The sequence below is a fragment of the Stomoxys calcitrans genome, chromosome 2 (genome assembly GCF_963082655.1).
Source record: "Stomoxys calcitrans chromosome 2, idStoCalc2.1, whole genome shotgun sequence".
Classification (NCBI taxonomy): domain Eukaryota; kingdom Metazoa; phylum Arthropoda; class Insecta; order Diptera; family Muscidae; genus Stomoxys; species Stomoxys calcitrans.
In genome coordinates this window covers 22,492,759-22,506,983 of record NC_081553.1, presented here as the reverse complement: position 1 = coordinate 22,506,983, position 14,225 = coordinate 22,492,759, and the positions used below count along the sequence as shown (strand labels likewise).

General features: G+C 39.8%; 1 protein-coding gene across 4 annotated transcripts in view; it reads left to right on the top strand.

The window, feature by feature from the left end:
* Window positions 1–14,225, top strand: part of LOC106083864 (neural cell adhesion molecule L1) — a 557,698-nt gene that overhangs the window by 451,640 nt on the left and 91,833 nt on the right. For 2 of the 4 annotated variants that reach the window (XM_059363589.1, XM_059363587.1), the window contains exons 11-13: window positions 1,983–2,133; window positions 2,206–2,408; window positions 10,989–11,163. In XM_059363589.1, the coding sequence (XP_059219572.1) occupies window positions 1,983–2,133; window positions 2,206–2,408; window positions 10,989–11,163 (529 nt within the window). Of the gene's footprint in view, window positions 1–1,982; window positions 2,134–2,205; window positions 2,409–10,988; window positions 11,173–14,225 lie in introns of all 4 variants that reach the window. The other 2 variants (XM_059363588.1, XM_059363586.1) reach the window with 1 other exon arrangement.

Below are 14,225 nucleotides of genomic sequence, written 5' to 3'. Positions count from 1 at the left end.
AATTTCAGCCAAATCGAATGAAAATTGAGGCTTCTAGGGGCTCAAGAAGTCAAATCCTGGGCTCGTTTTATTTAAGGGCTATATCACTTTATAGACCAACAAGAATTGCACTTGAAATGGATGTTGGAAGTCATAACACAAGACATTGTTCTAAATTTCAGCCAAATCGGATGAAAATTGAAGCTTCTACGAGCACAAGACGCTAATTCCGGGGACGGGTTTATATGAGAGCTATATCTGTCTAAAAACCAATTCGGATCATACTTGCCATGGATGTTGAAACTTACAACACAAGTCTTTGATCCGAATTTCAACCAAATCGACTGAAATATATGGGGGCTATATTTGTAAATAGAACGACTAGGATCATCATTAACATGGATATTGAAGGTCATAGCACAAATCTTTGTTTCTAGTTTCAGCCAAATTGAAGCTTCTAGGAGCCCAAGAAGTCAATTCCGGGGATCGGTTTATATGGCCGCTATATCTGTATTTTGACCGATTAGGATTATACTTGGCGTGGATGTTGGAAGTCATAACACAATTCTTTGTTCCAAATTTCAGCCACATCGGCTGAAAATTGAGGCTTCTAGGGGCTACAGTCAAGTCAAATCTGTTTATACGGGTGCTATATACAAACCTGAACCGATATGGCCCATTTGCAATCCCAAAAGACCTACATCAATAGGAATCTTTGCAAGACTTTAAGCGGATAACTTTACGCGTTCGACGGCTTTCGTGATTTGGACAGACGGACGGACGTACAGATATGGCTAGATTCTAAGTCAATCTAGCCATGTCCGTCTGTCCGTCCGTCTGTCGAAGCACGCTAACTTTCGAAGAAGTAAAGCTAGTCGCTTGAAATTTTCCACAAACACTTTTTATTAGTGTAGGTCGGTTGGGATTGTAAATAGGCCAAATTGGTCCATGTTTTGATATAGCTGTCATATAAACTGATCTTTGGTCTTGACTTCTTCAGCCTCTAGAGCAATTCTCGTCCGATTTGACTGAAATTTTGCACGTGGTGTTTCGGTATCACTTCCAACAACTGCTCTAAGTATGGTTCAAATCGGTGCATGGTTTAATACAACTGCCATATAAACCGATCTTGGGTCTTGAATTCTTCAGCCTCTAGATGGCGCAATTCTCTTCCTATTGGACTGAAATTTTGCACGTAGTGTTTCGGTATCACTTTCAACAACTGCTCTAAGTATGGTTCACATTGGTCAATGTTTTGATATAGCTGTCATATAACCCGATCTTGGGTCTTGAATTCTTCAGCCTCTAGAGGGCGCAATTCTCGTCCGATTGGACTGAAATTTTGCACGTAGTGTTTTGGTATCACTTCCAACAACTGCTTTAAGTATGGTTCAAATCGGTCCATGTTTTGATATAGCTGCCATATAAACCGATCTTGGGTCTTGACTTCTTCAGCCTCTAGAGGGCGCAATTCTCGTCCGATTGGACTGAAGTTTTGCACGGTTTATGTTTTGATATAGCTGCCATATAAACCGATCTTGGGTCTTGACTTCTTTGGCCTCTAGAGGGCGCAATTCTCATCCGATTTGGCTGAAATTTTCCACAACGGCTTCTCTCATGACCTTCAACAAACGTGTCTAATATGGTGTGACTCGATCTATAGCTTGATACAGCTCTCATATAAACCTATCTCCCGATTTTGCTCCTTGAGCCCCCTTGAGGCGCAATTCTTATCCGAATGAGCTGAAATATTACACATTGACTTCTACAATGTTCAGCATTCATTTATGATCCGAATCGGACTATAACTTGATATAGCTCCAATAGCATAACAGTTCTTATTCAATTTTCTTTGTTTGCCTTAAAAGGGATACCGCGCATAGAACTCGACAAATGCGATCCATGGTGGAGGGTATAGAAGATTCGGCCCGGCCGAACTTAGCACGCTCTTATTTGTTTGTATTCAAGTCATTGAGAACTTATTGTTGCCTCTTTATTTCTAGGTCTTGAATTCGAGAATACAATCGAATGGTCTGGTGAGCACTGTGACGTACCTGCCGCAAACCGACTCAGAACTGATAACCTTGGCCTGTTGGGCCAGCAATGCAGTGGGTAGGCAAACAACGCCCTGTTTAGTGCATATACTGCCAGCCAGTAAGTATCAGTATTTGATGCAACTAACTTATAGCTGTTAATATTTTATAATAATTTATTGTAATTCCTCAGATCCCCCCGAAGCTCCTAGATCCTGTGAACTACGCAACGATACTGTTCTGGAAGTGGTTTGTATAGCCGGCAGCGATGGTGGCCTATCACAATATTTTGTTTTGGAGGTTGTCGGTGGTGAGTGGAATGGAGCAGCCGACTCAACGCGCAGTTTTAATGATGCCAATCCGGGTGAAAATGAAATTTCCACAATGAATGATCAGGTAATAATTAGAAAAGTTTTTCTATATGAAGTTTTGCATTTGTTATTGGGGCTCTAAAACAAAGCAGCTACAGCAACAACAATCCTTTGTTGTTTAAGTTGGTCTATGCCATAATGAGATTAAGAATGAAACAAATGGCGAATCGTAGGTCAAGCCCATGGTTTTGGCTGGCTAGAGGAAATATTTCCATCAAAAGAATTTTTCATCAGCAGATATTTTGTTAAACAAAAGTCTCTCGCACGCTCTATCTCTCACACACTGTGTGCCTTCACTTGGCAAAATGAAAGAAGTTCGGCACAAAGTTTTCACTTTGAATTATTCAAAATCTTCAAATTTAGCCAGGGGGCAAGTGTTTTGAAACTTTTCTTGCATTCATACGCTTTAATATTTATGGCAGTTTATTTGAGTTATTTTTTGTTTGTTTCGTTTTTCCTTAGCCTTTGCCGATGATGGGCCTTTTTGCAAAATGGTATCTTGGTTGGTTGGGGGAAAGCAGCTGGATATGAAGTCTTAAAGTTCCAGTCCTTTTGCCTCAAAATGGCCAAATTAATAGCATTTGTAAAGCAATTCCTTTGAAGCACAACTCTTAAAGCCTTCAGGCAGGCTGACCAAGAGTTGGCTTGCGATAGTGTGGGCAGAGATGGGCATGTGTGTTTGGGGGCCATACCGACTGACATATTATGCAGAGTTTAGGAGTTTGAAACGGATACGGATTCGATTTAAGGCAAATATGAATGACTATCATTTGATGTGAAATATTTTCGCATTTAAGTGAATTCTTTACGCACCAACTATTATTTCAACACATGCATATCAAGCAACAAAAAGTCCTTAGGGACTTTGGCAGAAAGAAAGACCTACAAAAAAAAGGGGTATGGGCAGATCCTTTTTCCCTTAAATGAACTCATTTATTTAAAATTTCTTTTAACTTGAGTTATGGGTGCGTTTTGGAAAAACTTTACCTCTGACTTTTGCCCAAAATGATCAAAACCCGAATAGACATACCCATACATGTGCTTAGTCATTCCTCCGGAGAAAACTTTATATCTTATATGATAAGCATATGCAGAATGGTTTACATTGAGGTGTCTTTTCTTTTTTTTTGTTTTTCCTAGCCTCCTTTTAGAAATTTTGTCGAAACAGCAAACTTCATTAAGGTTGCCTATAAATTATTTCCGGACAGTTGCTCAGCTATTTGGGTGGAACCTTACAGGGTTCGCCCATTGCCATTGGTAACATCTCTACCATGCCATTGCTAAGCTACAAAGTGTTGGCATATGAGCAGTTTTTAGCTTTGCCATAGATACCGAAAAATGTCCCAAGGATCGGGGTAGAGATAGTGTAGATGTCCATTTAAGCCAAATCATTTCATAATAGATCATCCTTGTCTTTCCTACTTTTCCTTTAATTCATGCCTTATTTGTTAGTTGCCCCAGCAACCATTTCTGCTTTAATATAACCAATTCCTTGTTTGTGTAACTGTGTGTGTGTGTGGGTGTATTACATTCCGAATATTTTCTTCTAATAACCTTAAAAAAGAGAACCAAAATTGAAAACATCATAGGAAAACTTTCTAATAATATTTTCAGGCATGAATAATTATTTGCAAAACTTTCCATGACATTAACATCTTTTGATGGGCAAAGAAGAAAAAGATGTACAAGGACAACAAATCGAATATCAAAAAAAAAATTTAATTATTACCAACATTGGCAGGGTGCGCCAGAGAAATTTATTTACTTTACTTTAATTGCCTATGACGAAAGATTTGTCCCATTAGCCGAATGTAGAATAGCGGTCCAGGTGTCTCGTTCTTCTGCGCTGCTTATTAATCTCTGACACCAAGTTTTGTGGAATCTCTCACCACTTGATCTTTCCATCGGGTGTTTGGCCAAACCGTGATCGTCTTGCGCTTGCTGACAGCCCGAATAAAATTTTGTAGGGCCGAGGTGGCCAACTTTCAAGGCCCATCAATGGGCCCCTGGGATTTCTAGGGCCCTGAAATTGCATATGAACTGGATAATACCTCAGTTATAACCATGTAACATTTCACGAAGATATCTCTATCCGTTCAAAAATGGCAGACTTATTTCCACTTATTTTTTTCTCATCCCACTGTGCGTCGCGACGTGGGCCATAATGGGCCAAATGGTAAAAAATTTTAAATAAATCTACAACTTTTTATCTGTTGATCTTAACGGTACAAAATATTCTAGAGATTTATAGAGGAAGACATAGGCTTTCAAGAAAATGCTATAGATCCATATCATTAATACAGGGTGCGATATAGGGTGAGATACAGTTTGAGATATAGGGTGTCAAAGTTGACCACTTTTGATTTTTCCAACCTTCTGGGGGCCATAAATTTCAATCTACTGAACCCATTTACATGATTTAGGACTCTAGTTTGGTGAAGTCTAGATTGAATTAAGAATAAATAGAATCCGAATTGGGAAATGTTTTATATATCGTTGGAAATGTATGGAAATTTCCTTTAATGTAACGAATAAAGCGCAAGAAGGACAGTCGGTTTTCATGGCTAGTGATAACGACAACCAAAAAATTTTGAAAATTCGACTTTTTTAAAAAATTTACTTTTATGTTGTCGGTCACATAAAATCGGATGAAATAGGGATTTATGGATGCTTTTTTTGTGTTTTCTAGAAGAAGTGATACCAAATAAAAGTTCCTTTCACATATGTGACGTAATACTTGGATATTAACAGTGAATATACCATTACTAGAAAATCGATTTACTTCGTATTTTGGCCACCACAACCTCATTTATGGCTAGAGTATGGCGAGACACACTAATAAGAAGTGACTATGCAAAATTTCAAGCGGCTAGCTTTACTCCTTCAAAAGATAGCGTGTTTTCGAGAGCCAGACGGACGGACAGACGGACATGGCTAGTTCGACTTAAAATCTCACGACGACCAAAAATATATATTGGGTTGCCCAAAAAGTAATTGCGAATTTTTCATATAGTCGGCGTTGACAAATTTTTTCACAGCTTGTGACTCTGTAATTGCATTCTTTCTTCTGTCTAAAGTAAAAAGCTAAAAGTAACAGCTGATAAGTAGCTGTTACTTTTAGCTTGCTTTAGAAAAAAAGTGTAAAAAAGTATATTTGATTAAAGTTCATTCAAAGTTTTATTAAAATGCATTTACTTTCTTTTAAAAAATCCGTATTTACTTTTTGGGAAACGCAATATATTTTATGGGGTCTTAGACGCATATTTCGAGGTTTTACAAACAGAATAACGAAATTAGAATACCCCCATCAGGTTATGTACCGATTAGCGCCATACTTAACGCAGTTATTGGAAGTCATACCAAAACACCTTATGCAAAATTTCAGCCAAATTGGATAAGAATTGCGTCCTCTATAGGCTCAAGAAGTCAAGACCCACGATCGGTTTATATGGCAGCCATATCAAAACATGGACCGAATTGGCCCATTTACAATCCCAACCGACCTACACTAATAAGAAGTATTTGTGCAAAATTTCAAGCGGCTAGCTTTACTCCTTCGAAAGTTAGCGTACGATTACTTAGGTGTGTGTCCATAGTGGCATAGGGCGGATAAATATTTGCACCATCTTTTCAACCGAACCTAACTTATCGTCCTGGTTGTTAATGCCCTTATGGCAATTTTACTGTCCGTAAAGATTTTCACACTCGACGTTCTTACGTTAGCACCACACCACTTCACACATTCCGTGATCGCCCGGAACTCCGCCTGCAGGACCGTATTATGGTTAGGCGGTCTAAACCAAATCTAAGTCACTGGGTTCACAATGTAGACCCCCAGGCCCACTTTGTCCTTTAGCTAACATAATCTTTCAGATGGCAATACTAGGATTCCGTCAATCCAAGACTGTGGCGCTAGCAGCAGTGCCTTGCATTCGACCTCAAGTGTTGTCTCAGGTATCCCATCGGAAACCTCTTTCATTCCTTGCAAGTTTCCTATCGATTACACCGCGATGGTATGTCCTGCTCCTATTCTCTATCCATACTCCTCTATACATAGCAGCAGTGGCTGCCTCACACTTAATCTGTATCTCAATGGGTCAGATATCTAGAATAGTCTCTAGTGCCCCAATGCCAAGGCAACATGTTCTCTGAACCTGTTGTATGGTCCTTATGTTGCACTTTTTCTTCATAGCAGCCCACCAAACTACCCAGGCGTAAGTATGTATTGGTCTAATCATACTCTTGTAGAGCCAGTGGATTATCCTCGGATTAAGGCCCCATTCTATTTACATAGTGCCCAACATCTGTGAGCCTTCTCAGTACGCTCCTGAAACTTGGAAGTGTTACATCTTCCAAGTTTCCAATCCATGATCACTCCTAAGCATTCGACTTTGTCAGATATCGAAATCGTTTTGTTGATGAAACGTGGTGCTTCGAATTGGCCCACCTTCGTCTTCCTCGTGAACAGGCATATTTCAGTCTTCTCTGCGTTAACATTGAAACCTTTGGGTCTAGCCCAGTCATATGCCATATGCAAGACCTTTTCGGCCCTTCTGCATAGCTGTTTTGGATCCTTATGCCTTAGAAGTATTTATTATAACATCGTATGCATAGCGACGGCTTCAAATCCCTTCTCAGTCGGCGTCCGTAATGGGTCAATTAGGGTAGTCACCCAGAGGAGTGGCAATAAAATGCCCCCTGTGGCGTGCCACTTTCTCCCTTATATTGGGTTGCCCAAGAAGTAATTGCGGATTTTTTAAAAGAAAGTAAATGCATTTTTAATAAACCTTAGAATGAACTTTAATCAAATATACTTTTTTTTACACTTTTTTTTCTAAAGCAAGCTAAAAATAACAGCTGATAACTGACAGAAGAAAGAATGCAATTATAGAGTCACAAGCCGTTGAAAAAATTTGTCAACGCCGACTATATGAAAAATCCGCAATAACTTTTTGGGCAACCCAATATTTATATCATGGAACCCGCAATTTATCCACCTATTCCTTAGTATATGGTTTTTCCAGTCTCTTAGGGCCCGATCCACCCGGTAATGCTCCCAGGATTGGATCAATGTATCATTCCGCACATTGTTGAATGACCCATTGAAATCAATGCAAACCGCCAATGTGTAAGTCTTGGGGTGGAAGGATTCTTCTATTTATTTTATGCACAACCTCGTGATGGGTAGTCTCCACCGACCTTCTCTTGATATAGGCATGCTGTTTGTATATGAGAAGCTCGCTGTCTTGGTAATAGTGTCCACAATACGCTCCATTATTATGAGTAGAATGGACGTAAGGCTTAAAGGTCTGTAGGCCTTTGGTGTCGCATTACTTGCTTTGCCGAGCTTGGGTATAAACACCACCCCTGCCTCCTTCCAGGCTTTCGCAGTATATACAAGTGCCTGGCACGCTGTGAACATATTGGCCGATTGGGGCGCTAGATAGGCTGCCTCTTTCCGTAATAACGCCGGAAATATTCCATCAGGTCCGTATGACTTAAATGTTTTGAAGCTCCTCAAGGAATCCTTCACCATAAATTCCGTAATGATAAACCTTCGATCAACATAAATATTCCAAGATTCCGATGTCTCCGTGTGTTCCGTCGTATCCTGTAGAAAATGGGTTTTCATCAAAAGCCTTAACATGTCCTCCATTGTCTCTGCGCTCACTCCCATGTCGTCCACTAAAGCTCCAGTTTGGACATGGGTTTTTGAGAGAAACCTTTACATCTTGGCGGCGTCATTAACGCTATCGACCTGGTAACAGAAAAGCTTCCAGGAGGCACATTTTAGTGCTCTGGTTATTTTATTGTATTCCTTGAGCCATGTGTTAGACACTTTCCAATATACTTCCGCTTCTTTACGATGTGCTCTGTTAAAAAGTCTGCGGACCTCTTTCCCAGTATTGAGAGTCTCCCCGGTCATCCAAAGTTTTTCTTGGGCTGATTTCCTTTCTCGGAAATGACAACTATCTTCGAAAGACCTTACCAGTGCAGTGGTAGTCCTGTTGGGATTGTCGTCAATGTCTTCTATGCTTGGTAGACCAAAGTCTACTTCTGAGTAGTCTTCCGAATTTGGTCCAGTTAGTTTTCAACTTATTCCGGAAGCTTATCGGATTCGGCGCTGGCCGTGCTATTCTAAACCTAATGTGGCGATGGTAAGAAAAAGGGAGTTCCATGGAGACACTCCAATCCTAAACCTCATCGATTACATTTTTCAAACATATTGTCAATATTGTTGCCAATATTAAGTTTATTAGGTCGTTTGAATTCAAGAATTCATCGTTTGAATTCAAGAATTCTGCCAGGGCTTGGCCCCACTTATTAATGTTGGTACTCCCCCACGAAATGTGGTGAGAGTTCTCATCGCACCCTATTACCTCATTTCCTGTCTCTTGCTTTCCTCACCAGCCGTTGCAGCTCTGAGGTGGGTGGCGGTGTCGGAGAGGTACCAGAGTGTCGGAGGCAGATAAAGTGATGCCAGGTATGCTCCACCGTCTCCTTGCCTCACCACTGTTGTTGCATCTGACGTTGAAAACTTTGGGGAAAATATATAATTAGAGTACAAGTGTTAGCATAGAACAATAGAACGCCCATATAACATAGAACGCCCTCTGGAGGCTCAAGCAGTCAAGATTTCAGATCAGTTTATATGGCAGCTGTATCAGGTTATAGATCGATTTGTACCATATTTGATACAGTTGTTAGTAGTCACAACAAAAAACCACATGCGAAATTTCAGCCAAATCTAGTGGCTCAAGAAGTCAAGACCCTAAATCGGTTTATATGGCAGCTATATCAGGTTATGAACCGATTTAGACCATACTTAGCACAGTTGTTGGAAGTCATATCAAAACAGGATGTGCAAAATTTCAACCAAATCGGATAAGAGTTACGTCCTCTGGAGGCTCAAGAATTCAAGATCCCAGATAGGTTTATATGACCACTATATCAGGTTATAGACCGATCATAATAAAACACCTTGTGCAAAATTACAGCCAAATTGGACATGAATTGTGGCTCAAGAAGTCAAGATCCAAGTTCGGTTTATATGGCAGCTATATCAAAACATGGACCGATTTGGCCCATTTATAATCCCAACTACCTACCTTAATATGAAGTATTTGTGTAAAATTTCAAGCGGCTAGCTTTAATTCTTCGAAAGTTAGCGTGCTTTCCACAGATCGACGGACGGACAGACGGACGGACAGACGGACGGACAGACGGACGGACAGACGGACGGACATGGCTAGAACTTGCAAATCTTAAGTAAATAGGCACGAAATTTTTAAATTTTAAATAGCACGATCTTACTGGTTTTTAGTTTCAACAGGCTTCGTCCCTAGGCCGAAAACAATCCCTATGTCAAATTTGTAGACGGTAGGTTGGAAAATGCGACCTTTACTTTGTACACAAATTAAAATTGACATACAGACTGACGGGCAGACAAGCAGGCAAACAGACGGACAGACAGACATAGCTAAACAGAATCAGAAAGAGATTCTGAGTCGATCCGTAAACTTATCATTGGGTCTTTCTCTTTTATAGCCAGAGTCCGAACGGCGATCCGCAGTGCGACACCTCTTTATAGAGAAGTTTTACATGGCATAGTACCTCACAAATGTCGCCAGCATTAGGAGGGGAAAACCACCGGTGAACATTTTTTTCTGATGGTCTCGCCAGGGTTGGAACCCAGGCGTTCAGCGTCATAGGCGGACATGCTAATCTCTGCGCTACGGTGGCCTCCAGTAGTGGTGTAGGGTATAAAAAGTTCGACAGGATAGATTTACTCGTTGGAAAGTTCGAAGGATTTTGCTAGACGGACAGTTGGTCGGTTATCGCACGATTGACTTACATGTCATGACCAATATTTGTAGATCTTGGGTCAATATTTCTAGGTTTTACAAATGGTATGACGAAGTTAGTGTGCCCCTTATCTTAAAGCGGATACTATTCTTTCCCCCCTTTCTTTGATATGGGGGAAATATTCCCTATTTTCCGTACTAGAATTTTCCCGGAAAAATTGTTCATGGGTCAAAACTTTTAGGTTTTATGTAAGCAATGTCTATTGATTTAGGTTAAGTTAGATTGAAAAGAGGGTGCACGCTTATGTCTATAGAATTAATATCTCAAACATACTTTTGTTCACTGCAGCTTTGAATTTCAATTGCTTACGGTCTCTTCTATTCATTCCCTAGCTCTTTACCAGAGTATGGAGTTTATTTTCGTAATTCCGTTTGAAAGTTTTTTTTTTTTTTTCTTTTGGTTTTGTTTAAAGAATTTTTTGGGGCTATAAATAAAAATGTTTTATTTTGTTTGATGCTCCAACGAACTTTGATGGCATAATACCGGGCCACCAAAAGCAAAGGCGGGTCATTGCAAAACACACATCTTCAATGGTCCGCCTTTGCTTTGGTGTCTTTCTAAGGTCAAATATCTAACATTTAAGGAAAGAAACAACAGATTCGGGGAAGTCAAACCCCCATCTTGTTTAACACACAACAATGTCTGTTTTCGCTTTCTGCCAGCATTAAACTCTTATGCATAGATAATAATGTTTGCTGTAATACTCACATTTTCTTCTATTTTGTTTTGATACTTTTAGGCAACCTCGGCACCCATCTTCCGCATGCAAGAGTCTAATCCCCAGTTTCGTTTAAACAATTTGGAACCCGGTCGAGAATATCAATTCCATGTTTATGCTGTCAATGCCAAAGGACGCAGTGATCCACCCGTGGTCATAGAACGTGTTCGTGTGGCTGCCCAACTGGGGCCATATGGTAAGTTATGTAAGTACGACAAGTATTACTTTTTTTTTTTGTTTTTGAGGGAAACCCAGAAACGAGAGTGAAATTAAAAAAAAAAAAAAAACAAGTAAGAAGGCATTAAGTTCGGCCGGGCCGAACTTTGGATACCCACCACCTCAGGTATACATGTAAAGCCACTTTTGTCACAATCCGGTGAAAATTGGATAACTTATGCAACCAATTTCGGCACGGACATTGAGTGGTCTAATAAATATATGTCACTGTTGAATTTTGTATTTAAAATTTCTACAAAATCGGGCAATAAATGAAGCTTCTATGAGCTTCGGACCCTTAATAGGCATATCGGTCTATATGACAACTATATCTAAATATATTCTGATCTAAACCATATTTCGGTTAGATGGTGGGTAGCCTAAAACTGCTTACTGTTTCAAATTTCAGCGAAATCGGATAAAAAATAAAGCCTCTTTAGGCTTCATACCTTTATAAAGAGATCGGTATATAAGGCAGCTATATCTAAATATTGTCCGATCCCAACCACATTTATGAAGGATGTCGAGAGTCCTAAAACTACCCACTGTTTCAAATTTCAACGAAATCGGGTAATAAATAGAGTTTTGTTGGGCTTCAGACCCTTTATCGGGAGAACGGTCGATATGGCAGCTATATCTAAATATAGTCCAATCTGTACCATATTTGGATGCTGAGAGGCTTAAAACTGCGCACAATTCCAAATTTCAGCGAAATCGGATAAAAAATAAAGCTTTTATGGGCTTCAGACCCCTTATCGGGAGATCGGTCTATATGGTAGCTATATCCAAATACAATCCGATCCGAACCATATTTGGGACGGATGTCGAGATTCCTAAGAACTACCAACTGTTTCAAATTTTAGAGAAATCGGGTAATAAATACAGCTTTTATGGGCTTCAGACCCTTTATCGGGAGATCGGTCTATATGGTAGATATATCTAAATATAGTCCGATCTGTACCATATTTAAGTCCGAAGTTAGGAGGTTTAAAATAATCCACTGCTGCAAATTTCAGCGAAATCGGGTAATAAATAAAGGTTTAATGACCTTCAGACCCTTTATCGGGAGATCGGTCTATATGGCAGCTATATCTAAATGTAGTCCGATTCGAACCATAATTGGGTCAGATGTCGGGAGGTCTAAACTACTCACTGTTTCAAATTGCAGCGAAATCGGATGATAAATAAATCATTTATCGGCAGATCGATCCATATAGTAGCTATATCTAAATATAGGCCGATCTGGGCCATATTTAGGTCAGATATCAGCAGGCTTGAAATAAACCAATTTCCTAAATTTCAGCGAAATCGGGTAGTAAATAAAGCTTTTAGGGGCTTTAGACCCTTTACCGGGAGATCGGTCTATATGGCAGCTATATATAAATATAGTTCGATCTGAACCATATTTGGGTCAGATGTCGGGAGGCCTAAGAAGACTCACTGTTTTAAATTGCAGCGAAATCGGATGGAAAATAAAGCATTTATGTGCATTAGACCCTTTATCGGCAGATCGGTCTATATAGCATCTATATCCAAATATGACCCCAATAGGTCCGTTCAAGAACTCAACCAGCGTGAGCCAAAAAAACGTATCTGTGCCAAATTTCAGCTCAATACCTCAATTTTTGAAGGCTGCAGAGTAATTACAACGGACGGACGGGCAGACAGACAGACATACGGACATCGTTAAATCGTCTTACAATATTACGACGATCCGAAATATATATACTTTATAGGGTCGGAAATTAATATTTCGATACGTTGCAAACGGAATGACTAAAAGAATATAACCCCCATCCTATTGTGGTGGGTATAAAAAATACAGATAGCAGAAATCTAAAAAGAAAACCTTAAATCTTAAAGTGAATTTTTATACCCTCCACCGTAGGATGGGGGTACACTAATTTCGTCATTCTGTTTGTAACACCTCGAAATATGAGTCTGAGACCCCATGAAGTATATATATTCTTGATCGTCATGTCATTTTAAGTCGATCTAGCCATGTCCTCCGACTGTCCGTCCCTCCGTCTGTCGAAAGCACGCTAATTTTCGAATGAGTAAAGCTAGCCGCTTGATATTTTACACAAATACTTTTTATTAGTGTAAGTCGGTTGGGATTGTAAATGGGCCAAATTGGTCCATCTTTTGATATAGCTGCCATATAAACCGATCTTGGGTCCTGCGTTCTTTAGCCTATAGAGGGCGCAATTCTCGTCCGATTTGACTTAAATTTCGCACATGGTGTTTTGGTATCACTTCCAATAACCGCGCTAAGTATGGTTCTAATCGTTCCATGTTTTAATATAGCTGCCATAAAAACCGATTTTGGGTCTTGACTTCTTCAGCCTCTACAGGGCGCAATTCTTACCCGATTTGGCTGAAATTATGCACATGGTGTTTTGGTATCACTTCCAATAACTGCGCTAAGTATGGTTCAAATCGGTCAATGTTTTGATATAGCTGCCATATAAACCGATCTTGGGTCTTGACTTCTTTAGCCTCTAGAGGGCGCAATTTTTATCCGATTTGGCTAAAATTTAGCTTTAAGTATTTTGGTATGACTTTCAATAATTGTGCTAAGTATGAGTCAAATCGATTCATAATCTGATATAGCTGTCATATAAACCGATCTTGGATCTCGATTTCTTGAGCCAATAGAGCGCACAATTCTCATCCGATTTGGCTGAAATTTTGCATGAGGTGTTTTGTTATGACTTCCAATCTTGACTTCTTCAGCCTCTAGAGGGCGCAATTCTCGCCCGATTGGACTGACATTTTGGACGTAGTTTTTTGGTATCACTTCCAACAACTTTGTATAGTATGATTCAAATCGGTACATAACCTGATATAGCTTCCATATAAACCGATCTTGGGTCTTGACTTCTTTAGTCTCTAGATGGCGCAATTCTTATCCGATTTGGCTGAAATTTTGCATGAGGTGTTTTGTTATGACTTCCAATCCTGACTTCTTCAGCCTCTAGAGGGCGCAATTCTCGTCCGATTTGACTGAAATTTTGCACGTAGTATTTAGGTATCACTTCC